This window comes from Gymnogyps californianus, chromosome 4 (genome assembly GCF_018139145.2).
Source record: "Gymnogyps californianus isolate 813 chromosome 4, ASM1813914v2, whole genome shotgun sequence".
NCBI classification, from domain to species: Eukaryota; Metazoa; Chordata; class Aves; order Accipitriformes; family Cathartidae; genus Gymnogyps; species Gymnogyps californianus.
In genome coordinates this window covers 16,768,202-16,795,979 of record NC_059474.1, presented here as the reverse complement: position 1 = coordinate 16,795,979, position 27,778 = coordinate 16,768,202, and the positions used below count along the sequence as shown (strand labels likewise).

At 35.7% G+C, this 27,778-nt stretch overlaps 1 protein-coding gene across 4 annotated transcripts in view; it reads right to left on the bottom strand.

Moving 5' to 3' along the window:
- The window catches only part of CPEB2 (cytoplasmic polyadenylation element binding protein 2), a 52,940-nt gene that overhangs the window by 955 nt on the left and 24,207 nt on the right, over positions 1-27,778 (bottom strand). For 2 of the 4 annotated variants that reach the window (XM_050896199.1, XM_050896201.1), the window contains exons 4-10: positions 27,340-27,390; positions 20,296-20,319; positions 16,316-16,486; positions 14,621-14,710; positions 7,153-7,271; positions 6,742-6,856; positions 4,675-4,856 (exon numbers count right to left, since the gene is read on the bottom strand). In XM_050896199.1, coding sequence (XP_050752156.1) covers positions 4,675-4,856; positions 6,742-6,856; positions 7,153-7,271; positions 14,621-14,710; positions 16,316-16,486; positions 20,296-20,319; positions 27,340-27,390 — 752 coding nt within the window. The remainder of the gene's footprint in view (positions 1-4,674; positions 4,857-6,741; positions 6,857-7,152; positions 7,272-14,620; positions 14,711-16,315; positions 16,487-20,295; positions 20,320-27,339; positions 27,391-27,778) is intronic. The other 2 variants (XM_050896202.1, XM_050896200.1) reach the window with 1 other exon arrangement.

Genomic DNA, 27,778 nt, shown 5'->3' with positions numbered 1-27,778 from the left:
TTCCCACTTAAAGTTATATAAGGGCATTCAGTTTTTTTCTGGTTTAAAAATAAAAAACAGAAGTCTGAAATCAGACACAATAACGCCTTTATCTAACTAATCAGTTATTACTCTTTGTCATTTATCAGCTACAGATGTATCCATCCATACAGTAAGCAGAACACTTCAAGGCAGATCTTTAGAAGTACGCTATATATGTAATAAATAGCTACATCAGAACCTCCCCTTAGTTTATTCTGGAAGGCAGTTCTTGGCAAATGATAATATGGAAGTATGTGTGGAATACAAGCAAACAAGCCCAAAGGTCTTCCAACTAATCTCACCAGCTCCCAAATGTACCCCAATAGGACATCCAATTCTATACTGTTTAGCAAAAAAAATTGAACATACAAGAATGTAACCATTTATACATTAATCTTTTTAAAAAAATAAGTAGAAGTCTCTGCATGTACTACTTTTGTGTACAAATTAAAAGTACTTTCTGCAGGCTGGAATACAGATCTTTTAGCTCTCCTGTTCCCTGTAAATTCACTCCCTATTTCTAAAATACGGTCAAATTTGGAGCTACAGATTTTGGTCATCTATTACTTACCCTTTTTGTGGCTTTGAGCTGTACAGAAATTTGTATTCAATATATTTCTGAAAATATTTTTAAAAGACCATTTTGCAAGTCTACAGACTGCTAGAAACACCTGTCTTACACAGCTTCTTTCTCCCCACCTCATCTGAGTGGCAAGAGTCCAGCGGTAAATTTGCATTATGTCTTTGCGTATCTGAACTGTTACAGACTGCGATCAGACAGGAAGAACTTCATAATAGAACACAAAATGAGTTGACTCCATCATTAAGGAATGTATTGTTGTCTTTCACATTTTCCTCACTTTTCAAGATGGTATTTTCTGCCTTTTATTGGCAAAGAGTTATGCCAGTTCATACTAAAACTCACTGCTGTAAGAGATTTTTTTCTGAGATACTATTACCTGAGAAGAATGCTACATATAGACATTGACTTTATGTACTATACTCAGACAGAATATGTTTGAAGTAATAAGAACTTTAAAATGCTATTTTTTCCACTGTGTCTCCAGAGGAAAAAACTTACACATACAGCTACCCATCCAAAAGTTTTACAGCAGAAGTCTTCATGTTCTTAGCTTCAGAAGTAGAGGTCATACTTGACATGTCAAACCCATTTATGTTTGAAATAAAGTATGCTTCTTCCAGTAATCTATATTCAGTACAAGCTCTACTTCTTATTTCACTACAACGACCTGCCTTATCACAAATTACACTCAAGCTTTCCAATAAACAGGTACCTTATGCAGTAACTGTGTTTGTGGTTCAAAATTACTGAAAGCATGAAGCAGCATATATTTCAAGCTTCAGTGCATTAATGCACCAAGATCGGTATGAAGAAGATATCAAATGTATTAGAGAAACACTTTGGGGAATGGAAGTATTTCATGAAGTGGATGCAGACTGCTGGCATATGAAAGTTAACATTTTAAGGAATTGTTTGGAGCTGAAACTCCAAACGAGTTTCAAGGAAATGTTTGGAGCTGAGCTTTCATATATGATAAAACAGGATGAGGAGCACTTTACTGAAGAAAAACATCTGTTAGAGAAACTAAACATATCTACACATCAAAAGAACTGGAGAGAAGCTGCAGAGTACTTAGGTAAGGAAGAAGTTAAGATCACAGACAACATTTGTTAAGTGACTGTGACACTAAGATTTCCAATTAAGGTAGGAAAAGGTGTGTGCAAAAAAAAATGCTATAAATACTTTGAACTAAAGTTCAGAAGGATAAACAGGTGAACTGCAAAATTTAGCAATGAAAAAAGACTTTTACACAGACAAAAACTGGTTATGAAAAGAATGTGAAAGGACAGCAGACCTACAGAAACTGGATATAACTGGTATAGAAAGGCTATGCTAAGGTAAAGGCTAGGAGAACAGCCTGCCTCTAAGATTTCAGTGAAATATGTAATATATTGCTTTATTGGCCAGCATACCTACACATCTCGGACGAAGGCAGTACCCAAAGTAGGACTATCTTCCTCATTTACAAAAACAGTGGTTTACAGATTTATACAAATTGCTTGCTCATCTATAAATCAGCAATAATACTGATTTCAGAATATTTTCAGAGCCTGAAAAAGCATTAGTGTATAAACTCCATGGAGCAAAAAACTATTTCTGAAAGTAGCTTTTTTCATACTTTCAGAAACAGCTAAGAGTTAAGGTGTTCCCTAAAAAGAGGCTGTTCTCTATTACTCCTCAGTAATGCAAATAACTGGGTTGTATAAATACATATATAGTTATATAAATAATGACTGACCATATGATTTAATTAGAGAAGATGATTTAAAAAATAAAGATTAAAAACCCTCTGAAATAAACAAAGAAGTTCATAAACCCTCCCCGTCACAAGGTTTAAAGACAAATTTATTAAAATATTTGGATTTGGCATTGCTGTATTTTGCAAGTGAAACACCCCAGGGAATAGTACACATTTTTAAAAACAAGAAAAAACAAGGATGCTAATAAAAATGCCAAAATTCCAGATTTAAGAGAGTATTTGAGCCAAAAAATTAATTTTCAAGAATTAGAAAAGCAACACTGAAGAAAGAACACAAATTATAACAATCAAAAAAGAAATGGTGAGGATTCAGATATTTGAAGAGAAAGCCTAGATCTTCCTTCCCTCTCCCCCCAACCTCTCCAGCCCATTAACAGCTATCTACAGATACTAATTATACTTGTTTCTTCCCTTTTTTTTTTCCTGTAATAGTGATTGAAGAAATCATTTGACTACTGTTTTTATAAATGAAGTCTCATGGATGTAACTCAAATGCTGTGCTTCTGAAATCTAGTATTTGGGGTAGATTTTGTGGGTGTTTTTCTCTGTCCAAGCTCCAAGAGGCCTGCAGCACATGCCCACTGTTTTACTGGAGATTTATTGCCCATCCTCCTTTAAGTATTTCAATGTTATATCACACTAACAAGTTATATCCCTTTCTCAAAGGGGGGATATTTCTCAAGTTATATCCCAAACAGCAAGCACTGCCATTTCAGATGCCTGCTCGGCATCCAAAGAGCCCTTAAAATCTCTGGTGACCTATCATAAAAAAACCAAACCAAACAAACCAACCTACTTGGAAGCGCAGCCTTCAAAGGCAGGTTCATGCCTTCCTTTCTCTTACGAGATGGCACTGCCAGTCTGCCATATACTCCTCTCCTGCAAAGGACACTCCCATGGCAAGAGGAAGACCAAGATAAAAGTGTCCCCTAGTTTACATGATTCAAGTCCATGTCTCCCACCTTTGAGGGAGAACCAGTTTGGATAGGATCCAACTGTCCAGCTCTAATTTTAAAGTTAGGTCACTTCACAGCCAAATGCACTACAGATGGTTCCTGAAACACACTAAGCTAGATCCAATTCTGAAGCTAAATGACCCATGTAGCATTTCTTTAGAAGGAGTTTTGGATTCTGGTCCTTACTCCCATTTTGTCCAAATACTCAAATGCAAGATGATTAATAGTTTTATTTCCCCTCACACAGTCACAGTGTCAAGGCCATTTTTCCTGTTACGTAATTAGCCAAAAGGTAGAGCTATTAGTCAAAGTCAGCTGCAAGTCACAAGGACAGCAATCCCACCAGCAAAATGTCGCTGTCACATCTTAACGTGAAGCCTAGTTCACTACCCACATTCAGACCCACTCATCCTCTGGGAAGGCCCATGTTTGGGGATTTCAGCTCACTAGGCAACTGGTATCTGAGAGACAGATGTAAAGCTGTATTACTCTGTCTATTTGAAAGGAGAGAAGTACATGCTACCTCCCTACAGCAGACTTTTGTTAACTGTACTACTTTCTTTTTCCCATGTCTTTGATCTGTAGAGGAGACTGGACCTTGAACTACTTTACTTACTCAACCCTTCTTCCTCTAAGACCTTTTTTTTTTTTTTTTAAAAGAACATCTATTAATACCAGGGACTACCTCTGCAGCTCTTGACATCAAAACTAGCGACACTTAGAACTGACATAATTTAGATGCCAGTTTCCTTTGCTACTCTTATACTTCTAATTAGGAGTAATGAAGTTGATTAGTCTTCTTAATAAAAGTTAGTTTTGCTTTAGCTAGCAATAAGCATCTGTAGCAACCAGAAATGTACATTGGTAAATACTAAGAAGACTTTCTCAAACAGAAAGGATAAGACATTTTGTATTTTAGGTGTCGAGCTTGATTGATTTGCTGAAGTGCTGAGCACTGACAATTATGGCTGAAATTAAGGGCAGCTGCAAATATAAAGCCGATCTGAAATCAATTAATACTAGAGTTTCCTATGAATGACAGAGGAATTATCACAGTATTTGGTTTCATTAGAACAAGGGAGAGAAAAAGATTTTCAAGCCCTTTGCCCATACACAACAAAACCAGGAACTCCAGAATGGAAAGAACATATGGTCTAACATATGTCCAAGGAACAAACTGCTGCTCTGTGGAATGCATGTTGTTCGTTTGGGGGCATTCACAGTTTAACTCTTGGAACTAGTGGAGTTACAGGAATACTAAAAGAAATGTAGAAGCTGGCATGAAATACCACACCCTGAGAAGTTCCTTTATAGATCATCACTCTCATATTTTTTTTCATTTCTGTATAACTTACTCGTTTATCAATATCGCCATGCTGAAGTTGAACAAACCGAGCACTGATGGCAGCAATATAACTCTGCTGATTGGAAAAAGCAACACGTCCAGCACCTTTTGGGTATTTCAGCTCAGGGTCAGTATCAATTCCTGCGTAACAAACTCCACCATAGAGACGGTCCATGATCATAGCCAATTCCACTATTAAGAAACAAAATAATGTTCATTTAAACTGTTGTTACAGTACAAACTTTATATAATATGCTTGTATTTAAAAATACTAGAAAAGTTGATTTTAATAATTAATTTTGCAACAGCCAATGGAACAGTAATAACAAGAAATATAAAAACATATTAAATAAGCTATGAAATACTCAGCAGACAGATCTTTCACACTGTGGGTACATACATCCAAGGAACAATGGAATTATAAGTCCTTGCAGTCCTTGATAACCTGGAACTGAAATTCCAGGGCAGTTTCCTTCAGGGGATTACAGCAAAAGACTTTTTAGGCAGGCATGGAATGTAAGCTGTATAAAATAGATCCACATGCCACAAATTCCTTGGTACATGTTCTCTGGCTGTCCTAATGCTCTATGTCCTACTTGAATTTAAGGATGTAGTTAGCATCTTTTCATCAGCCACACAGAACTTAATTATCTCTACAGTGCTACACTTACCATAGATACTGAAGTTCATTGAAACAAAAATCTCAAATTTTACAGATCAAGAATTTTAGCAATCCTCTAGTAATATTTTATACTGAATTCAGTTTTGCAATTCATTTAGGTGGAAAATACTGATTTTTTCAGAATTGGTATCCTCTGTATTAGGGTATAAAGGTGTCAGCAGTCATTGATGTTCAACAGTTGTTTGAAAAGTCTCCTGAAGTTTTATTGCTTTTGTGAAGTCATGATTCTTATTTCACAATGCCACAAAAGTTTCATTTTCACATATACATGGCATTTGAAAGCTAAGCATAAGCATGCATCCATTAAATTTATCACAGACATTCAGCACAGTAATCTGGAGTATTTGGACTGAATTTAAAGAAAAATTAACCTGCAGTTGGAACATACTGTGTTTATGCTCATTTACAGAGCTCGTACTACAGTCAAAAGTACAGTCTTAGAAGTAAAATAACAGAAAAGCTTGAGCATTGCAGGTCCAAGATAGAAAAATTTAAGATTCTTTATACCCCAAATTTGCACTATCACTTCTTGGTTCTCCTACATCTTCCATCTGAAAGCTCATCTTTCTGTAAGAATAAAATTCATTACAAACTATGGAAGACTAATGAAGTCCAGGAGTCATTCTAATAGAAAACAGGATTTGAACCACTGTATGTTATGCTTCTACTTCTAACATTCACTTCAATCTACTTACTAGAAGGCCACCATAAAATACTGTAAAAGGCTACTGCAGTCAATCTCACAAAGAAGACTGTCCAGGTTGTAGATCAACCATTCCACAGCTACAGAAACATTTAATTTTTCCTTCATCTACTCTGAAAAGAGTCTAGAAAGAGTCCTGCAATCTCATATAGTGTTGTGCCATACAGACTGTGCTAGATCTCTGAATTTCTTCCTTTTTTCCTCTATTCCTACTCCTTTATCACCTGTGTTTTTGCTTTGTCCGTATTAGCATGAGTAACTGTGACCTGATAGCAGTAGAAGAGTAGCTAATGCACAATGACAAGCAAGTACAAATATTGCTCCACATACTCATGGAGCATGGCAGAGAGGTTTTCATAGTATTATTTAAAAAACCAAACTCTTTCATGACATAGTTTACACTACAGTTTTGCTAATATGATCAAAATCTTTTCCACAGCTTTAGACATGCAACAGTTTCCTCTAAATCTCAATGATGAGCTGTGATTTATGGCCAAAGCCAGATGAAAACAGTTACTAGAGAAATGTAAGAATACACTAATATTGTACTGTGGTTATAACTATCACAACAGTCTTCTATTTTTATATGTATATATCTATATCTATCCATACATAACTATACAAAAGTATGCATGGTTCAAATTATTTCCAATAATCTCCTACTTCTAAAAATAGCCACAGATTATACTCACCAGCTCTTAATGGTCTAGGGACTCCGCCAACAAAAATTGTTTTTCGAGGATCAAGTGGCTGGGAACCATCCATCACAAAGTCACTATCACTTAGATTCCAGGGACGGATCTGAACCTATTAAATTGGGAAAGAAAACAGTATGCTACTTTAAGTTTCACTACAGCGTGGATGTATGTTCATCAGCCTATATAAACTGTCAGACAGTCACAACCCCATTAGCTTAGCATGTCTAGGTGCTCTGTTTTAATCCTATTAATTCAAAACACTACAATGTTAAAATCACCCAACTGTTCCAGATGTTGAGCTCTGCCAATGGTAGTTTGCTTTTGATTATTTTCGTCATCATCATTTCAAATGCAGCTTTAGACAGATGGCAGCTATAGCCTGCAGGCCATCTACTGTTTACTTACTGGCTTGTCCTTGATAGTAGGACTGGAAACACATAGATAGAGCTTTCCATCTTCTTCAATGCAGGCGTCAATCAGGGCCTGAACAGAACTCTCTTCTTGGAACAGGAGGAACGCATAACCTGGAAAAAAAGCCAAACCAACTGATATTTTTTCTCTTATCTTTATTTTTCTTAATCATCTTTGCCAGTGACTTTTCCATACAAATGTGTTTACTCCAAAAGTAAAAGAAAGCCAAACCAATTCTTTGTTATTAGTCATCATCTTTAACTATGTACTACCTTGCCATGATCAACAGAACTTCTATCCTTAAAATAATTGTCAAAAGAGACTAACAACCAAATAAAAGCAAACAAGTCTGCTCTATCATGTACTGGAAGTCTAGGCTGAGCGTAATTCATTGGCAGCAATGGACATTATACAATGAAAATCCGACTTGGCACAAAGGACTAATCTCTATTCTAGAGATTAAATCGAAGTACTTTGTTACATAAGTGACCCAGCAAACCTCCCAAACACTACAAAAATAGGAATTAAAATGCTTATTTAATGCTACAGTAAAAACAGTCAGACAAGCACAGAACCTCACACATTAGAATACTTTAACAGTTACAGTGTAATGATACATACACAATTTGCTACTTTACAGGTGCCTGATAGTGCAATTAGGATTGTATTCTAAAACGAACTTTAAAAGGACCATAAATCCACATTTCTTTCTGAGATTACTACCAAGTGTGGAATTTTCACATGAAGTTATGTTTTATTACTTGGATGGAAAAGTAAATGCTGAAGCAGCTGCTCTAGAGTGGGCTTAGCAAGAGGGAGCATGGCTGCTTTACCAAGCCTTTGGAGATGATACTGTATTTCTGAGAGAAGCTAGTTAACCACTGGCAATTTCTTACTGCAAACAGTGTAGGTCATCAAGGCAAAGATGGTAGGGTGCATCTTGAAGAGCATTAAAGAATCAATGTGTTAGGAAGAACATAAGATTAGAGAAACAAATGCATGACTGATTTTAGATATATGGGAACAAAAGTAGGATTTAAAGAAACAGCTGTAAGGCCTATACTGGTCTAATAACTTGTACCTCATTTCTTACCCCTCGTACCACGGTCCTATCACAGCTACCTACAAGGGACACATGAAAACGTTTTATGTATTCTATATTTTTACGTAAATCTTATTTAGTTTCTTAACAAATATGCCGTACGGAATCTTTGGGCTTGGGCTGAAGCATTTGCTTGTGAAATCCACTTTTCGTTGCTCAACAATATTTTTTAGCAACAACCTGTTTAAATTAAGCTTAATTAGTAACTATTTAGATTCAAAATCTGTTTTAATGGGGCTATCTTTCAGTATTTATCTTAGAATTTAAAATCCACATATTACCCATGCAAAACGCACTCACTGAATGAGGGCATGTACAGACCGGCATCGGTAAGTGAGACCAGACCTGTATAACTGTCCTTACTTGTGTGGAAGCCAGGCACACACATTCTTGTTTGAATGAAGAGCTCAGTACAAGAATGATGGGAGTGCAAAAACTTGATTAATCAAAGGGGGGGCTAAATGCACATGGTATCAACTAAGGGATCAGAGATACAAAGTAAGACTCACAGCCAGAAGAAAGTGAAATGTTTTGCCAGCTGCTGATTTTCCATCAGTTCTTATCCTAAAGCAAATCAAGGGTACTGCCATGTAGCTCCTGATACATGAATATGGTCACTGTCTCCACATGATCTACCACCTGTATGTCTGCAGCTATTAATATGCTTAACTGGGGCAGCTTGTAAAAAGATTGAAATTTCAAATACAAGAACTTGATGAGGGAACAATTAAGATTATTATATCCTACCACACCTGAAATAAAAGGAAAGCAATACCAAAACTATACGTTAATACTGCTTTCTCAACGTTATCTGCAAAATGTACTCATGTCTGGGTTCATCCCACTTAATTTTAAGCATCAGACAGGCTTGCATCATAAGCTTAACTGTACTACTCCCCCTCTGAAGACACAGAGAAAGTTGAGGTATAGTCTGTACTATCAAATTGGTCTGGCTGTAGTTTTGCTCCACAGCTGTAGTCCTTCAATGATTTACAATGCATTTCAGTTTCGCCCCCAAGTCTAGCCTGGAGGAAAATAATCAGTTCTCTTGGTGAAGAAAACTGGCTAAAGAAGATAATTTGCTCAGGCCCCACATTTTATAGCCATATACAGAGACAGCCAATCCCTTCCAAAGAATGCTAGACTTGCACAGTCTGCATACAAACCACTCTCCATCACTTGCCCTGGACCAGGGCACATTTCCTGGCACAAATCAATTAGTCATAGACTTCTCCAAAGAACACCAGTTACATAGGCAACCAGCTTATATTCATTAGCTAGAAAGTGCTTACAAAGAGAAATTGCACTCATCTTAGGTATTTCATTTAGACATCATAAATTAGGGCTCTTCTTGTTACTACAGCTACTGCATGCCAACAACTGTATGGCACAAACTTTATTCTTACCCCTTTCTACTTTCTCAATATATGCTTTTATTGGATTATTTTTCACCTCAACATCCATAACTCATGAACTATTGTGGATTTTTAATGTCTGCAAAGCTAGTATGGTGGTGGTAAGTTATGTGCATAAGTATGATGAAAAATACCAAGTGCCTAACTAGTCTTTTTGGAGCAGGACTGAACTACAATTACCATGTGTGATAGAAAGTACACGTCACAGGGAAAAAATGGTAGGGAGGTAGGGCAAAGAGTAGGAGGTGTTCTACTGTACTACAAAACAGCTTAACTCCCTAGTTTCTTGTTTTTTTGGTGTACCACATCAGTCATTTACTTTAACAGCTTCACACCCAATAGCAATGCAAGTCTGTCTACAATGGAAAAGCAAAGCTACTCTAATAGTTTTCTTTGAAGAAAGCTGCTTCATACCTTTAGGTCATATGTACACCAACAGTAGTAGGTCATGATCAGATATTACTTGCCAAGAGACAAAGCTTGTATGTTTTGTACATATTTCACAAGGTGAAAAGTATTAGATGAAACACAGTCTTACAAAAATTTCTTGTTCATGTGCACCTCTACCAGAATTTATGCCTCCTGTGGGAGACAAAGTTTAGGTAACCCTTGTTAGTGTTTATCACTTGACTAAATTCCTCTGCATAACACTGAAACTATTACTAATACTCCTATTTTCAAAGACATCCAGTGTGGGTGACTTTGATAATACTTGTCCTCAGAAAATTACCTCAAATAAACAACAAATCTTTCTGGAGAGGATAATTTGCTTTAGAACTACATTGCCTGATACCTAAAGATACTGCACTGGTTATAGTCATCCTTACTCTGAGCTGACATCTTAATGAAACAAGAAATGAAATATTTTTTTCTTTTTAATGTATTGGGTCAGCACTGGAAACGGAAAGCCCATCAGATAAGTTTGAAGAGTCCTAGCTGTATTACCAAATTAAACCTTTTCATTTTTTGTATTTATTACATAAAGAACAAATCAAAAGCACAGCATTCTAGACCAGATTCACACTGGTAGCTAACACAATTTTCTGAGCAAGGTATAATTTCTTTATTTCATGGTAATATGGAAGTTTACCAGAAAGAGAAAGGATGCTGCTTCTGTTATGCATACTCTGTGTAGAAATCAGAGAGCAGTTTTAAGTTCTATCAAATTGCAGTTAACTTCTATCGCTAGTGGCTTCGAGAAGGAGTCAAGAAAATCAGTGCAAGCCAGCATGGTACTGTCCATGCCAGTCAGTACAGCTGTATTTTGTTTTAGGGTTGGTTCCTCTACTGTCCTGACAGACTCTCCCCAGAGGAGACTAAATGGTCTCAGTGCAGTGCAATTCTTGCCCACAGAACGCTGCGCCTTAGCTTAAATCAGAAGGAATCAGTGTAAACTACAGTTTAATACAGACAATGGATCTACATTTGATGATGGGAATAATTCACATTCGGGAAGGACACACATTTAATCTATTCCTCTTTAAAGAGATCTCATCACCATATTAATTAAATTTAATCTTTAAAAGATAAATCTTTCACTTGTTCAGTTTAGTCATCTTTGATGGAGAATTAACTCCAAAATACACTTGAAGTGAAAAAATGCAGGCTGATAGAATTGTAATGTAGCTATTAGCTGAGGCACTTTTGAGTCGGGGGGGGGGGGCAGGATTCACTTCAAGATCCAAACACCTATTTCCATATTTCTGCAGTGACTGTGTTTAAGCTCCAACTGTATTACAGAGATCCAGTTAATGTAGTCAGTGGTGACTGGACGGTTACTCACCTGACCAAGTGGGACACGGAGGTGTCTAGCACCATTTATCCTCTATAGGACTTTGCCTAACCTTCAGCTGGTGCTCCAGAATGGTGCGGGGCTTCAATAGGTGCCACGCCACATTTGCGAGACCTGTGCAAATCTTTTAGGTATCCTTGGTTTGGGTAAATGAATCAAGCTCAATGTGCTTATGTTACGGTGACCTGAATAGCCCTCTATACTCCACTGACTGCATTGGCCAGATTCCCATTGATTAAAGGAAGCTTAGACACTAATCACACATGAAGACACCTAGAGTTACTTGCCTGAATCCAGAGTTCAATCCTACCCAGTGTGATCAAATAAGCTGGTAACAAGTTAAACAGAACTTGGATGGACCTGGGGTTTTGCTTCTTAAACTAGAAACAGAACATTTTCAACCTAATTTTTTCAGTCAGCTCTAAATTAGCAGTTAAGAACCTTGAATAAACAAAGCTACTGCACAACTGCTGTGATAGAAGGCAAGAGAAACACCCAGACAATTAGAAAAGGCTGGGGATACTGTCCTGTTTAAATCAGATTACCCTCTGTTTGATACGGACTATAAATAGTACAGAGCACACAAACAACTGGGCATATTTTGAAAGGCCTTCTTTGGATTTGCATATCCCCACGGCACCATTTCTTTGACAGCTTAATTATCGTAAGAAGGAGTCCTCACCTCAGCAAGTTGCTTTGCACATGTGTGTTGTTTCATGAATAAGTATATTTGCCAACTACGTAATAACGGGAGTTACGATAAACAGTGGGAAGTCAGAAAGGAAGGAATTCTCCGTTACAGTTGGCAGATCACTTACAGACTTTGTACTTTGATCACAACAGAACAATTTTTTTCTGCTTCAGAACAGAGTTTCCTTGTAAGATCAGTGTGAAGTTTTTAAAATTCCTGTTTTCTTTGGGCCTAATTTTGTGGTGAACCAATACAAAATGTAATTCGTTAAGAAAAAGCAGTTGGTGTTTCTCAGGAGGCAGCTGGCCTTGATGGATCAGGACACTTTTTTGCATTTCTTCAAGCAAGGAAATACTTATTATGAACTTGGCCATCCCTCAGGACTTTCTGTAAGCAGAGAGCCTAGAAGGAACCACAGCCTGGAAAACTGAAGAAGAGGTTAAAAAAAAAAAACAAAACCAAACCAAAACCAGACTGTATCTCTTCACCACAGAGAAGACTATTACATAAATCAGTCCAGAATTGGATAATTCTGAGATGTCTTTGGAAAGTAATACTATGTCAAATCTCTAATGAGACTGAACAAACAAAAATATATACACTGAATTGACTTCACGCAGAGTAACAAATTAGAAATTGGAGATTAAAAGTAAAAAAAAAAAAAACAACTCCTCCTTGAGCTAATGTAGTATGTATTTCTAAATTGCTAATTACTGATCAATCTCAAAGCTTTCTTAGTATTTAGCCTATCTTTAGCAGTTTCAGACATCTTATTAAATATATGTATACACGGTTCTTGCCTGCACACGCGAGTAATACTTAAGACAGACAACTTTTTAAGAAATTCTTCTACAAAATAATCATGGGCCACATCTATTGCACTGAAAAAACTCCAGATTTAAACACAGTAATATTCAGCAGTTAAAAGTAAGCTATATTTCCAGAGCATCTACACAGAGACACCTACACTGTATTTTAAATGTGTTAGGCTATATTACAAAACAAAATTGAATAACGTAGTAAACTGAAAATTAGAATAAAGTTTTAAGATTGAAGAACAGTAAGTGCTATTAAATTTCAAATAAGGATCAGTTAATCATGGGAAATCAACTTAACACTTAGTTCTCAAGTGTTTCCTGAATTAATTAGAACAGACTGAAGTTCTTCTATTTGTATTCTCTGCTTTTAAGAAGCTCCGCTTACAACAGACTTTTTTTTTTTTTTAAACTGTGATAATTATAAATATTCCAACTATATCAAAAAGCTTTATTAAATAAGGAAGTCTGGAAATATATCCGTAAGATGTTCAGATGCTGAGACAGGACTATCTCCCTGGAAATGAATGCCAGAATCCATTCCTTTCAGGTAAGAATATATTACAACTTCCGTCTTCTATATATTCATCACAGACTCTGCAAGATGCATCTTCCTCAAACAGTTCCACAAGAATTTCTCTTGGTAATTTATGAAGAGAGATGCACTCCTTAGGATAACCAAATTTAACTTGACAGCAGCTTTGTGTATCGGGCTGACAATCAAAAAAGCCAAAGTCTCTCTGTCTTAGAATTTCCATGTACTGTTCATAAATACTATTCAAATACTTTCAATTCCATTTCCCACTCTTTAGAGGACTCATCTGGGATAATAATTCCGTCTTTTCCCCAGCACAGATGGTCAGATAGATAAATGAAGAATCAGTTTATAAAGGCACTATACCTACTTTTGTCACTTCCAGGGAAGGAATGAATTGCTGTATTCTCTACAAAACGAATAATCTCTGCATTGCTTTCATATCTGGATCAGATTTTTGCATTTATTTTATATGTACCAATACATGATTGTACATGTACAGAGATTTGCTACATAATTTAATTACTTAATGTACAGAATGGCTTTTCCAAAACTTTGTGATAGGAAAAAAATCTAGTCTAACAGCAACACTAGAAATAGTTAAAATTCAGTATGTAATAATTTATCAAAAAAGATAATTAGTGCTTCAATAGGAAGTTCACATCCTAAAACTGAAATAAACATAACATTGATTATCTTGATCAGAAGCCCAAATGCATCCTTCTGAATCCTGCCTGTAACTTCCTATGAAAATTTTTATCTAAGATTTAGTCTTAAAAATTTGACCAAATTTCAGTTTTGGAAACCAGACAGAAATGCAAATACAGAATTTAGGATTAATGACACATACAACTATATAACACTAATCTGATATATGGGAAATCAGAATATGGAAGATCCTTCAGGAGTCCAGCACCGAACCAGGCACAATACTAAAACAACACTCTCAGTTTTTAGACTTGGTATGTAAAGGAACCATGTCTGAACCTGCACTGAAACTGTAGAATTAACTGTTCACAGGGATTGTAAATTATACCCTTTGGGAAAAGATGAGACAGTTTCCCAGAGCAAGATTTGCAGTGTGACAGGTCAAAACCTTCCAATTCTCTTACCTTTTGGTGGAAAATAGGACTTGCTTTCTGCTTTGTGAGGCCAGTCTACTACCAAAGGTCCAAATCGTCTGAAGCTAGCAGTAATTTCATCTAAAAACAGGTATAATAGTTGCAATTAAAATAAATGACATAACTCAATGAAAAAGTACTATCAAGCGAAGATCTTTGTTTCTGGCAAAGGTTGACATTTCATGGGAAAAAAGGAACAAAATTTCCAACTTTCATGAAGAAAAAACTTAAATAGACACATCTTCCAAAGCGTTAATATTTACACAATATATTTCTGGTCATTTTAAGCTTACATTTGTTTTTTATCGCTTAATAACAGGAGCATTTCAGAAGCATATGGGCAACTAAAGGCAGTGGTGAAAACTGGTGTGGTACTTCCTTAAATTCAGAATCTGGTTTGAATGCAATCGAAACAATTTACTGTTTAGTGATGTACAGTTCAGAGCTTTGTAGGTAGACAGATACTCATATAAGTAGTACCCCCACAATTAGCATGCTAGCAGTTTCCAGCAGATACCATGCACAGAAACTTAAAACTGCCTATTTACAGGTGGTTCTAACATAACCATAAATAGTCCTGTTGCAAGATCTACTATGCCCCCTGCACAAGTTTGTGATATCTTTCTATCCCAGCCACATCTTCCTGTCATTGACTGTAAGAACCTTGGCCATGAAAAAAAAATTAAACCACCCTAAACTCCACAAGAGCAATAACTCATCAAACACAAATATTTCTTTCAGTCGTATCTTGTCATCAGCATATAAACAGGCAGGAAAGAAAAAAAATATATTTTCATGTGTCATTTGTATTAAAGGCAACAGTGCACATTTGAATTAGAAGCTAAAGCGCATCAAAAAAAGCTGAAGTATATTAAAATAAATCCCTTAGTATATTGCAGGAAAGCATCACAGTGAAGATGAAACCAAAATATGGTCTTTCCATGCCTGAAAGTTAATTAACCACAGTCAGCTTATTTGGTTTGCAAGTTACTCTAGGATTACAATGAACCTTGTACAGGGACTTCTCTTTACATTACAAAGCTAGCATGTAATTTACATTTATCTGCACAGGAGAAACCTAATATTAAACAGCACGATTACTTCAAATCAGTACTGTTGTACAAAGCAATTCCAACTGCAGCACATAACAATCTGAGCTTCTGTGGTACATTCTATGTTCAATGCATCAGAGTGCTCTGCTGCTTGACCTTCCTCTGCCTTAGTTTCTCTATTTATGAATAGGAATAATATTAACCTTTCTAAATCATTTCTGAGATCTTCAGGAAATAGTAAAATAAAATTTGAAATGCAATTACTAATAGAAGTTTTCTATGAATAGAGAATAAAGCAGGCACAGATAGAGGACACTATGAAGGGCTAAGATGTATTTGAAAGGAATATGCAAGGTAAGCAGAGGCACAAATTCCAGGCATCACATGCAACTACAATCTGCAAGTGCAGAATCAGAGACAACTGAATCATCTCAAAACCAAAAGAGATGGATGACATCAAATGATATTAAGCTCAACACATCCATCAACTCTCATAAAATATGTAGTTGTAGCCTTTTACAGCACAACATTATTTTGCTGGGTGGATTATTTCTACTACTTCATTTAGGTTTTTCAAAAATCACTCTTTCTATCTCCCTCCAAACTTAGTTTGCTTAGTTTTCAGGCAGCTTACCTTCATCAATATCTGGTGGAAGACCTCCAACAAACACTTTCCGAGAAAAACGTTCAATTCGTTCTCCATTCTGATGAGCTGAATAGCAGGTAGGTGAATTCAAGACTCCAACTTGATCACTATGACCATCGTCCAGCAAACCATCATCTATTGGGAAGAGGGAAGAACGGCCTTAAAAAGAAAAGATAATAATATACATTAAAATAATTTTGTGGCAGTACATGGTTATGTAATTTTAGGGAATGGGGGAACAGCAGTCTGGAGAGTAAAAATGAAAATACCAAGATATTAGAAAAGTACACATTAGTTTAAAGAAAAATTAAGAAAATGAAAAATGTATTAAACTTCAAAAAGGCAATTCAAGATTGCAAGCTGACATCAACTGTAAGCATACTACTTCATACTACATTATACTGTAGTTACTCTGCTGTATCCAGTAGGAAAGTAGTAATTTGTTTTTAAATAAAGGGCCTTATGAAGAGATCATATTAAGGGCTGCTTAAGCAAGTTTCATTAGTCTGCCTTTGGTTTAGCTTCAAGTTAAACTGATAACTTCCATCACCTGAATGACTACTGCATGTCTAAAAATCTTACACTTTAATTGAACAGAGGGAAACAGAAAAAAAATGTACACAGTAAGAAGTTTCAAACAGGTATGTTTTCTCTTCTCTTTTAAAGGTATCTGACGCTGATAATGTAAGAATTTCTAAGGAAGCAAAAGAGAATTTTAATAAATGTGCAAAATATAACACTTGAAAAATGAGTCACAGTGCTGATTTATCCTTCTCGCTCTCAAATTTACCACAGTTTTGGAGGGAAGCCTTGTGGTGGTTCCTAACACGTAGCAATCTGCAGTAAGATTATAGCTACCCTGACAAGCAAGTGTAAAATCTGAGAAGTTCACAGGATGGCTTTGCAAATGCAAACTGATCAAAACAGATGTATAGATGGCAGGGGAGAGTGAAAACATGGTAATTCTGTCCCACTTACTCCCCCCCTATTTTGTATTTATAAATTCTAGAGAACTCCAAAACGAAGACTTGGAAGGCCAGGATATGCATCTTAGCAAACTCACTGCTTTAGATTAGCAACATAAAGATTAATGACAGATTCAAATTCAGAAGTCAGTCTTTTAACTGCAAAAAGCCCAAAAAGAAACTTTTGTGAAGCAAAATAAATATCCCACATCACCGTTTCTTCTGAAGTGCAATTTTTCCTGTTTCTCTCTCACTCGTTTTTTAAGTAATTATTAATTAATTCAACTGCTTTCCAAAAACAAGCAAGCAAACAAAACCAAAAAACAACCTAGCACACTTTTGGGAAGCAAGTTAATTTTCCATCTCAAATAGCCAACTTGTTCCAGATTCACCCACTGCAAATCCATACGCAGGAGCAGCAGGTCCCTCACAGCTGAGTCTGCAGTACCTGAGCTGTGAGCCATACTGCAGTCTGTAGCTTTTATCCCCTCTCAGGGGAATACTAACAGGAAAGCCCCATAGGAACACCTGCAGACATTGTGCTGATCAGCTAGAGGTGAGAGCAGTATGAAAGCCATTCACTTCCAGAAGACCACCTGAGAATCAAGTGCTTAAAGACAAGGCTGGAGAACAGACAGCAAACATCATGACCAATGACCTATGCTGTGGTAATGCCTAATGACCCTGATTTGGTATCTAAATCCATAATAAAAATACAGTACATCAGAAATACCGAATGAAAACACAAGATGATGGAAAACAACCAAACATAATAAAGTGTCACGAGGATCACAAAATAAAAGCAGGACCACAGGACTGTACTAAGTAACAAAGACTGTAACTAGAACATCTTTACGGTGGCATTTCACATTTATGTCTTAAGTAGGCATCCAATGGAGAGGAGTACAGCAAATGCAGAAAGCTGTAGCAGGCTCCTCCTTTCCATTAAGAATGGTGATATGTGTGTTTGAGAATATGACTAGTGGGGAGCAAGTGATGGCATCCTTGCTTGCTATCATAAGGATGCATTCAACAGCTAGATAACAGATCAGTAGAGTGCCTTTAAAAGTGGAAGCACGTAGCTGGTGCTCAATGGGGCAGAAAAGTGAGGAAGCAAGAGAGAAACAGAAAGTTAACACAGTTGGAAGAAGCAGCCAGGCAGATTCTTCTTGTGAATCATCTATTTAGACATAAGAGGAGCAAGATCATGGTATGAAGACTGCAGCAGCTGAGTAACGTGGATATGAGTTTCAGTTATGAAGACTAGTAAGAACGATCGGATCTTAAAGATGTATATGAAGAAGTGGTAAGATCTGGTTACACAATCAAGAAAGGGGGATATAACAATGGATTTCTGAATTACTGATGTGAATGATGGAGAAGATGGAGCTGTTATCACAGTGACAGTGAAAGGAAAAAGTGGCTAAAGGAAGAAGACTCAGATTGGAGGAACTCACAGGAAACTGCAAAAGTGGAAATTTTAAGAATTTTCACTAATATATGAGTTATTCTTAACATCTTAAATCTAAAATGACTGTAATTTAGCTGGGTTATCTTTATAAAAAGCACATATATTTGCTCTTTACCTCTGTAAGTCTCTATACTGCACGAAAAAGAAACTTAACTTAAAAACATGCCAAATTTAATAAACTTGTTGGCATTAGAATATTGCCACAAAAGCATTTAAGTGTGTGTGTGTGTGTGGGGGGGTGTCAGTTTTTGTTCTGTTTTTTAAAAAACAACACACAATTTATACTTTCATTTTTATACTAAAAATGAAAATTAAGTTTTTGTGTTTCTCTAGAAGTACTTCTTAGACAATTCCAATTTACAATATACACAAGTACATAGGGGAAAAAAAAAAAGAATAATCCTCAGAATAATTTATTTTTTACCCACAGACCAATGTTAAAATCTAAGAACAACAAGAATGGCTCTCTTCCCAGTACAAATTAAACCATCAGAACATGTTCTGAAGTGATACCAGAGAGATCAGTTTTACTTTAATGTGGGTAAACATTTGCCAAAAGCACTGTAGCTCCTCAGAAGAGCTAAGATGACATAGGGGACAATGGATTAACACATTCTGAGTAAGATGCTCTATATGACTCCTAATGCTTTCTTCTCCCTCCTCTTCACTTTTAAATGTCTCTCAGATGAAGAGAGCAAAAAAGTAATTTGCTAGGCTTTCACATTCTCCCGATGACTGTGAATTAAAAGGATAGGCCCTTTCAAACACTTGTTTCTTTTTGTTTTATGACAGTGAAAAGAATTGAGTAGAATCTGCCAGGAATCGTCAAAACACAATTGTACTGTTTCATACATTGACCATGATCTAGATCATCATTCCTCTCTACACTAGGACTACCAAGCAGTTATGAACCAATGCAGAGATCAAGAGAGAGACACATGAACTTAGGTGTATGTTGTGAATACTGGAAGCTATCAAAGATCTTGATGTTTTTGCTGCACACTTTACATGGTCTTTATAACAACCGCAGGTCACATCCTCATATAGTTAAATCAGTATAGCTTTTCCAAGGTGAGTGAGCGTCTATTGGCTTATACCACGAAAATCTGTTTACTATTTCTAAGAGTCGTCTACTGGATTTCTTGCTAAGTTTATGAAAAGCTTTTAGTTTTTACTCTGTACGCTATCACTTCTACAGAAGCAAAAGAAGATGAGTTAGAAGAACAACTAGCAAACTGTATACTTTTAAAGGGGGCAATGACTGCAAGCAGTGTCCATTAGCATGAACTAAATTATGATTAGAACTACAGTGTTTTAACTGATTAAAGGATTTGTAATTCAAACTCTAAAAAGAGATCAATGATCGTAACAATCCAGACTGCACCCCTACTTCCCTAGCACCCTCCATCTTCCCCAAACTAAGACAACATGCAGATAAGCGTTTATAATCAACAATCTGGATTAATTAATTGTAATGATCAGTAACAGCTCAATCAGAATTAATTGTACTGTAACAAACAGAAGTGAATTACCTCGTCTTCGCCCATAACTCCTTGCTGCATGCAAACAAAGGACAAATTGTAAAATGTCAAATAGGTGTATCATGCCCACATATTAAAATACTTAAGATACAAAGAACTATGTGGGTAAGCGATAAGTAAAAATCTGCATCAGTACTTGCTACTGATAATTGTAGATGAGAACGCATTAAACTAAAGTCTCACTTAAATACCGTACTATTTTACTACTAAATTGACATCAGCACCAGCTGTAAAGAACATACTTTAAAATATTTCAACATGTCTTTATACTTGATCTTAACTTCATGTTAATTATGGATGCACAAGTTATGGTAACTTTGTAATTCATCCTCACAAATGTGATTCGTATCTTAGACAAGTATCTAAATAACACACAGGATATTGAAATTGTAAAAAGGAAAATATTACTTTAAAAAGCATGTAGCAAGCATTAAATTAATCACAGAAACATCCTGGTCCATGGAACAGTTTGTACAGTCCTTTGCAGTGACAATACAAATGCTATAAGCCGTGACCTTCCTTTTTCATGAAAAGACCTAGCAGAAAATTAACCGCAAGGTTTTGTTTGAAACAAAAGACTCCTTGTGGTAGCAAACAAAATCAGGGCACAAGTCACAAGAAATAGCATTGTATCAAAAACACTGCACAAAGGCAAAGCAACAATTTCTGACAGACTGCAAGTAAATCCAAGATTTTCCTAACTTTTGAGTTTTGCAAGATTCTTAAAGAGATCATGGTTATAGCTACAGTTCAGAAGACCATACTGACTGCTGCTCTGCCTGAAGGCTAGGAAACTAAAAATAGGCAGATTACTAATACAAAAACTATTAAGCTGTGTGTAATTTCTTAGTTACGTTTCCAGAAAGTATTTTCTATTCCCGTTTCACAGACTTTGTATCTGAGAAAGATTACTTGAATCATTACAGCATTGTAGTTAAATATCCAAATAGAAAATATTACTATAAACCATAATGTTATAGCAACATTTATGAACAAAGATTGCTATGTCTTGGCATTATTGTTTTGATTTTACTAGCACTCCATACATACATCTCTCCTAAAAAGCAACTGTGGTTCTGGGACATTGAAATATATGCAGCCTCATAAATTCAGTGATTCGTAAATGTCATTCACTGTTCTGTTCTCATATTATTAAATGCATATATCCTGGTACCTCCCATTTGCACAGGGTTTTTCAGAATTTTTAGTAAGTATAATTTTTTTTTTCTTTGTTATCTGGATCCCTTACTACTAGGAATTCAGTGGACTGCTTATGGAATTATGAAAATCTCTCTCCTTGTTTTTTCTCCCTTAAAACTGTTGATTTTTTACACAACAGTCATCATATTCCTATCCAACTTGCATTGAACTCACTTTCAAATTTATTTTCTTTCACCTGAAAGAATTACTATTGATGAGAACAGTCTTTTGCTTAAAGTTTTTCAGATCCTCCAACAAAATGAGGCTAGTAAGCCAAAACAGAAAAGCCCACTTTCCGAAAGAGACCTGGGTATCTAACCAAGTGGAAACACCTAAATTTACATTTCCCACATCAAAGTAGAATCCACAAAACATAATATATTCTCTTCCATGTGATTAGTTCTCTCATTAGTTGCTGCTGCACAGGGAGACTAATGCCAAACTTCAGGCTTGTTTTCCTCTCAAGTCAGGCACTTACAAGACACGCAGTTCTGTGTCAGTGTTGGAGCATGTATGGATATTTTCTGATTCTTGGCCAACGTGACTCCCACATAGCATTAGCAGTAGCGTCACTAAGGCCTCGTCTAACCCCCCGTATGCCTTTTTTTTTTTTCTTCCACAAATAAAACTAGAGTAACCAGGGAAAATTCAAGTGCATCACATCCATAGCAATGATTGCAGCACCATGTTCTCTGTCAAAGAATAATATACAAATGCATATTAATCAGCATCTTTTGGCACAAGCTTTAGTAATTTTTCTTCTCTTCTGCCACTTCTGCTCCTTTCTGCCCAAACCAGCTCAGCTATTTTCTTGTATTTTCATAGTTAAGACAAGCTGACATGCATAAAAATATTTTGTTACAGAACACCTGAACTGTTTTTCTTTGTGCATTTAAAAATAAACAACAGTAAATTTAAGAAGAAACACAAACGGGTTATTAAAATGCTAAAAAAACCCCAATGCAATTCAACTTAAAAGGGTAGTTGCTGCAGTATTTTATATATATGGAAGTTACAATGATGTACTAAAGTTATCTGTGTATTCTTTGCTTCAGCAAAACAATGAGATCAGAGAAAATGGGAAAGTAACTGTATTTGATGTTGTCACATTATTTACTTTACTTGTATGGCAACCCCCCTTCCCTGATATTTATCTGTCTCGTCCATTTAGATTGCAGACTGGTTTCTGCCACTTTGCATCTAGAAAAATGCGATCCCATTCTTAGCCAATCTGTAGGCACTGCAGCAATAAATGTGATCATTAACATCAAAATGTATGGTTTTGCAAAACTCGTTATTTTTTCCTATTTTTATCCAGACTTTAAGACCACAGTGGTTATATTGTAGGCAAGCTGTTTTAATAACAGTAAGTACAAAGTCTTACTGTTACTAAAAATATAATTTAAAGCAAACATATCCTATCTTCATGAAGCTTCAGTATTTTAATCTCTCCACATTACATATATATATATATAAACTTTCTTTCAAAGGCCAGATACTACTTGTGAAAACAGTTCCACTGAATCAAACTTTTAGTACATTGTAAGCAATGAGATTATTCTTTCTGAAGATACTAGATTCAATCAGAAATATTTCTGTATTTATTAAAATAACATGCACATAATGTTTTACACCTTTCAGAGCACATATGCTTACAGAGCACGTGGTCTGTATAAATATACACATTATATATATTTAATTATAGACTTAGCTATACACATAGTTTTTTTATATATATATGTCTTTAATATATACATCTACATAATTAGTGCATATGTTTAGATAAATAATTGCAGGGGAGACAGCCCTTTCGGAAAGGCCAGATGCTGCAGGCAAATAATTGATTTACAACAAGAAAAACAGGAGAGATTAGACTTCTTCCTTCCTTCCTGAACTTGTTCAAAGAATAAGTCATACAGAAATATTTTTTGTATCTTTTAGCCTATAAAACTGGATATCTTAATTAGCCAAAAACTCTGAAAGATTTCAAATGAGTGAGAAAGTACAAGAGATACACTTGTATTCTAGAAAACATAAATTAGGCATCACATGCAAGAAGTATAATGATGCCCAACAAAAATGGAAGTCGAATAATGTTGGAACCTTCCAACATTAAGAGTGCTGTATATACAACAAAGACATTCCCTTATAGTTAAAACCTTCTGTTTCTATGTCCCTGAAGTTGCATACTAATAAGGTTTAAACCTGTCATAAAAATTAATACACCCCCTTTCTGCAACTTAAATCAGCTCAGAGATAGAAATATGAGACACAAGTAAATACACTTTTTGTGCGTGTTTATCTAACATCAAGACAATATAACTGTACATTATGTGAGCAATGCTATCACACAGACAGTAAATGTATCATTTCTATTTTATTCAGACATGTATTTCAAATATATACCAGAGATCAAATATGTACATATTTAAATAACTCAACTGAATGACTGAGCTGAATTCAAAATATTATATTGTATAACAGGAAAAACTACTACGCAAGCTTCCTATATTTAAAGATAACTACGAAATTTATGATAGAAAGATAAAATACTATTTGTCACTAACATTCCTGATTTAATGATCAAATGGTGACAGTGAAGTAATGAAGCCTTTTTCATTAATACTTATTTGTCATTTAAAGAAATCCATACATAATTATGGCAAAAATTTCCCAAAAGTCTAGACTAAAGGAGGTAGGTGCCTAATTCCCGTTTTATTCTATTGGATTTGGGTGCCTAAATTCTATTAAGATTTCTTTAGAAATCACATCTTTATAGATTTTAAGGCTGAAAGAGATCATTATGACCATTCAAGTTTGGCATGCCTAACAGACTACAGAAACTCATTTAGCAATTCCTGTATAGGAAGTTTAATAACTTCTACTTGAAGTAAAACACCTTTTTTTTAGAAGCACAACCAGCTATAGTATCTTTAAGATGGAAAGTCTAATACTCCCTTGCTAAACTAATCAAATGGTGAATTATGTTTCAATAGCCATTAAAAAAATTCAGTGCATTAAAACTATAAAAGAGGGGGAACCATATAATGGGGAAAAAACACCCCACATCCCAACAAATTGGACTCTTGCATTATTACTTGCTACAGAAAGGTTGTCTCTAAGTTGACAATTAAAGATGTACTCAGGTAAACCCATTCCAAAGTACCTTTTTTTGACTTTTGAGAGATAACAGTCATTAAAAATGCATTGCTTTTTTTACAGCTTGAGCTGAAACAGACATATAATTATCAGATATATAATTTATTAAAACACATAAATCAGCTTTCCTTTGGTTCATTTCATTAATTTAAATAATGAAAACTGTAAATATTAAGATTAGGTACAGTTCAGTAAGTACACTTTAAATGAGCTGGAAAAGATCTATCATTTAAGAAGAGGAAAAACTAGCTAAAAATAAGTTTTATCTAGAAGTGCTTAGTCTTAAAAGGGTTGAGGAATTCCAGCCTGGCTCATGTCAGAACCTTACTGGGATCCAGAGATACCAGTCCACTAAAACCAAGCCAACTAAAATCCAGTGAGGGTCATGATCTAGTGTTAAGTATTAGTGCGCACCTAGATGGGCCCAGGATGCTTAAAAATGTTGGTGCTTTTCTTTCATGAAGGTCTGGTATTCCTGCTCCTCCTTGTAGTAACTACACCACTTACTGACAAAGTAAGGGACAAATGTGAGTCTCTGGATTACCAACTCTCCTCTTCCCTGTTCCTCCCTCCAAGGCACCAATTACAGGGATACAGGGAAATATCAGCTTGAATCCACTTAAGCAGAGAAGGAAACTGAAGTCTACAAATTTATCAGCAAGTGTTCAAGCTGTAATTCTCATTACCACACATTTGAAGGAAGCCCCTCAATTCTTGCTAAGAAAGAAAGGTTGTGCAGAGTTCGAGCAGCTGGAGCTTCCCAGAAGCTGTTCCCAGCGCTTCTGTTCTCAAGCTGTAAGGAGCTGCAGTTCAGACACTCCAACTTGAGGTGGCTCTGAATGGTATACGTGATTGCACTGGACTGCACTGACAGGTACATCACTCTCCAGGTACATGGTAGAGAGCTTAGGCGTCTAAACCAAGGCTCTGGATTAAATTCTAAAGGGCACACCTAAAAATTAGGTGTTGCAGCACCTGTCTTTTAGATACTCAAATTGTTATTTTTATCTCACCTATTGAAGGTTGGAAATAATATTGCAGCTTTTAAAGAGGACAGCAGTCACATTAAGTGCTAACTTCCAAACTACAGTAGAAACCCCACCAGCATTAATAACGAACAAGATATTCTTCAGTGCACGTTCTAGCTCTGTGGCAAGGTTTTCAGGATAGCCTGGTACCACTGAGACGCATTTTTCCAATGTCCGTGAAATAGCAAAAACCTTTTTTCCCAGATATTCCATAGAGTAGCAATGCTTCCCATGTGATCTTTTAGCATGCAAAACTGTAAAAAGCTCACCATTCTAAGCATTAAAACAAATTAAAGTGATATGAATTTCTTACACTGATTGCATTGAAATATTTCACAGTTGCTCATAAGATTGCTTAGTTTTTAATACCTTCCCATCTAACACTTCATTATACATCAAGAGATAATGACAATTGCACATATATCACCTGAACAAACCAGCTTGCAGAATAGGTCTTACAGTTGCAGTTAAATACAGAAAGTTAACCGTTGTAAATGTTGTAACATCAAGTACATCGATATTCAATGTACAGGAATCAGGATTATGGCCTGTGTGGGCTAAATGCTAATTTTATTTCAATAGTTAAGTAGCTATTTTCACTTTTCAAGATACTCCATTATCTTAAAGAACTATTCAATACCAAAGGACCTAATTCTTCAAATGTCCGTTGTGCAATATTTTCCTTTACTGGGTATAAAGCTAAACCTGAATTTCCTTAAAATTTTAAACATTTACTCAGTGTTACACAAGGGAAATTAGATATTTTTTACATTTTATATCCATTTGCACAAGTGTAAATCACTGTGCAGAAGGATAACACAATTAAAAAAAAGAGCTCCACAGAACCACAAACTTGAAATAACTATTCTGATTGTATTTGTAAAAAATTAGGTGCTTACTGGTAAGATTTAGATCCGTCAAGTCAATGACAAAAGTGTACTTGCTTCGTGTACAACAGCTTCCATGTTTTCTAATCTAGAGAAGCTGTGGCATTATAGCTCTAATTTTTCCCAATGTAGAAAACATTTGTGTGCAAACCCCCTGATTTATTATTGACTTAGATGGATTACTAAGCTCTGCTTCCTTCTTTAGCCTTGAACAAAGGCTAAAGTTCATGCCTTCACTGAGTAGCAGATGTTCATGAAGTTTGACCTACTGGGAGAGGAACGTGAACATGAACTCTAACTTCAGCATATTTCACAGTTAGAAACGTATTTGACAAAGCCAGTTCCAAAAAACCCAACAAAAATAAAACATTATTTCACATAAGTGTAATATCTAGTTCAGCCTTTATTTACATAAGGTAGAAAAACATGCCTTTCTGGCCTTCTTATTTTTCTACTTCCTGTTTCTGTATAATAGATTTCTAGCAGATCTTTGGAGAATGTACCACCGGTTTGCTTGAGAACAAAAAAGAATAGTGCATCGTTACGAGCATTTCAGATTTCAAATAAGCTAGATATAATGAAAGGCTGTTGTAAGATTAGCTCTTGCCATTCAACTCTGAAAAATGGCAACAGTCCCATCAGTGTTGAAGACTAGAGGGAAGTAATTCAATAACAGAATATAATAGTATAATTTTATACCAACATGTCAGATTTAAGCTAAGCTAGAGATAATTAGAAACTGTTATAAGATTAGCACTTACCATTTAACATCAGAAGATTGTCAGTCCCTGGATGTGGATAACTCAAGCGACCTTAAAAGAAAACAAAAACCAAAGAACAAAACAAAACAAATGCAGAGGTTTTAGCTATTATGCTAGAAAAAATAATGAAAAATCACTGCTTAAAATTTAAATATACACTATATTTCCAGTTTGCCTAAGGGAAATAAAGAGCTAATATTTAACTCCAAGCACATTAACCAACAATACCCTTGACCCAAGTTAAAGCTGACAAGAACAGACTTCTTAACCTTAATTCTCTGGTCATAAGATCTGCAATGTGCTTTGGGATCAGCTCCAATAGGATAAAGCCACTTTTTGTTTCACGACACCCAGAAATAGTGCTGACTGCTTTAGTCTTCTCTTTCATAGCGACTGTGAATAACTGTACTATGCACATTGCTTAACAAAGTGGCATTTC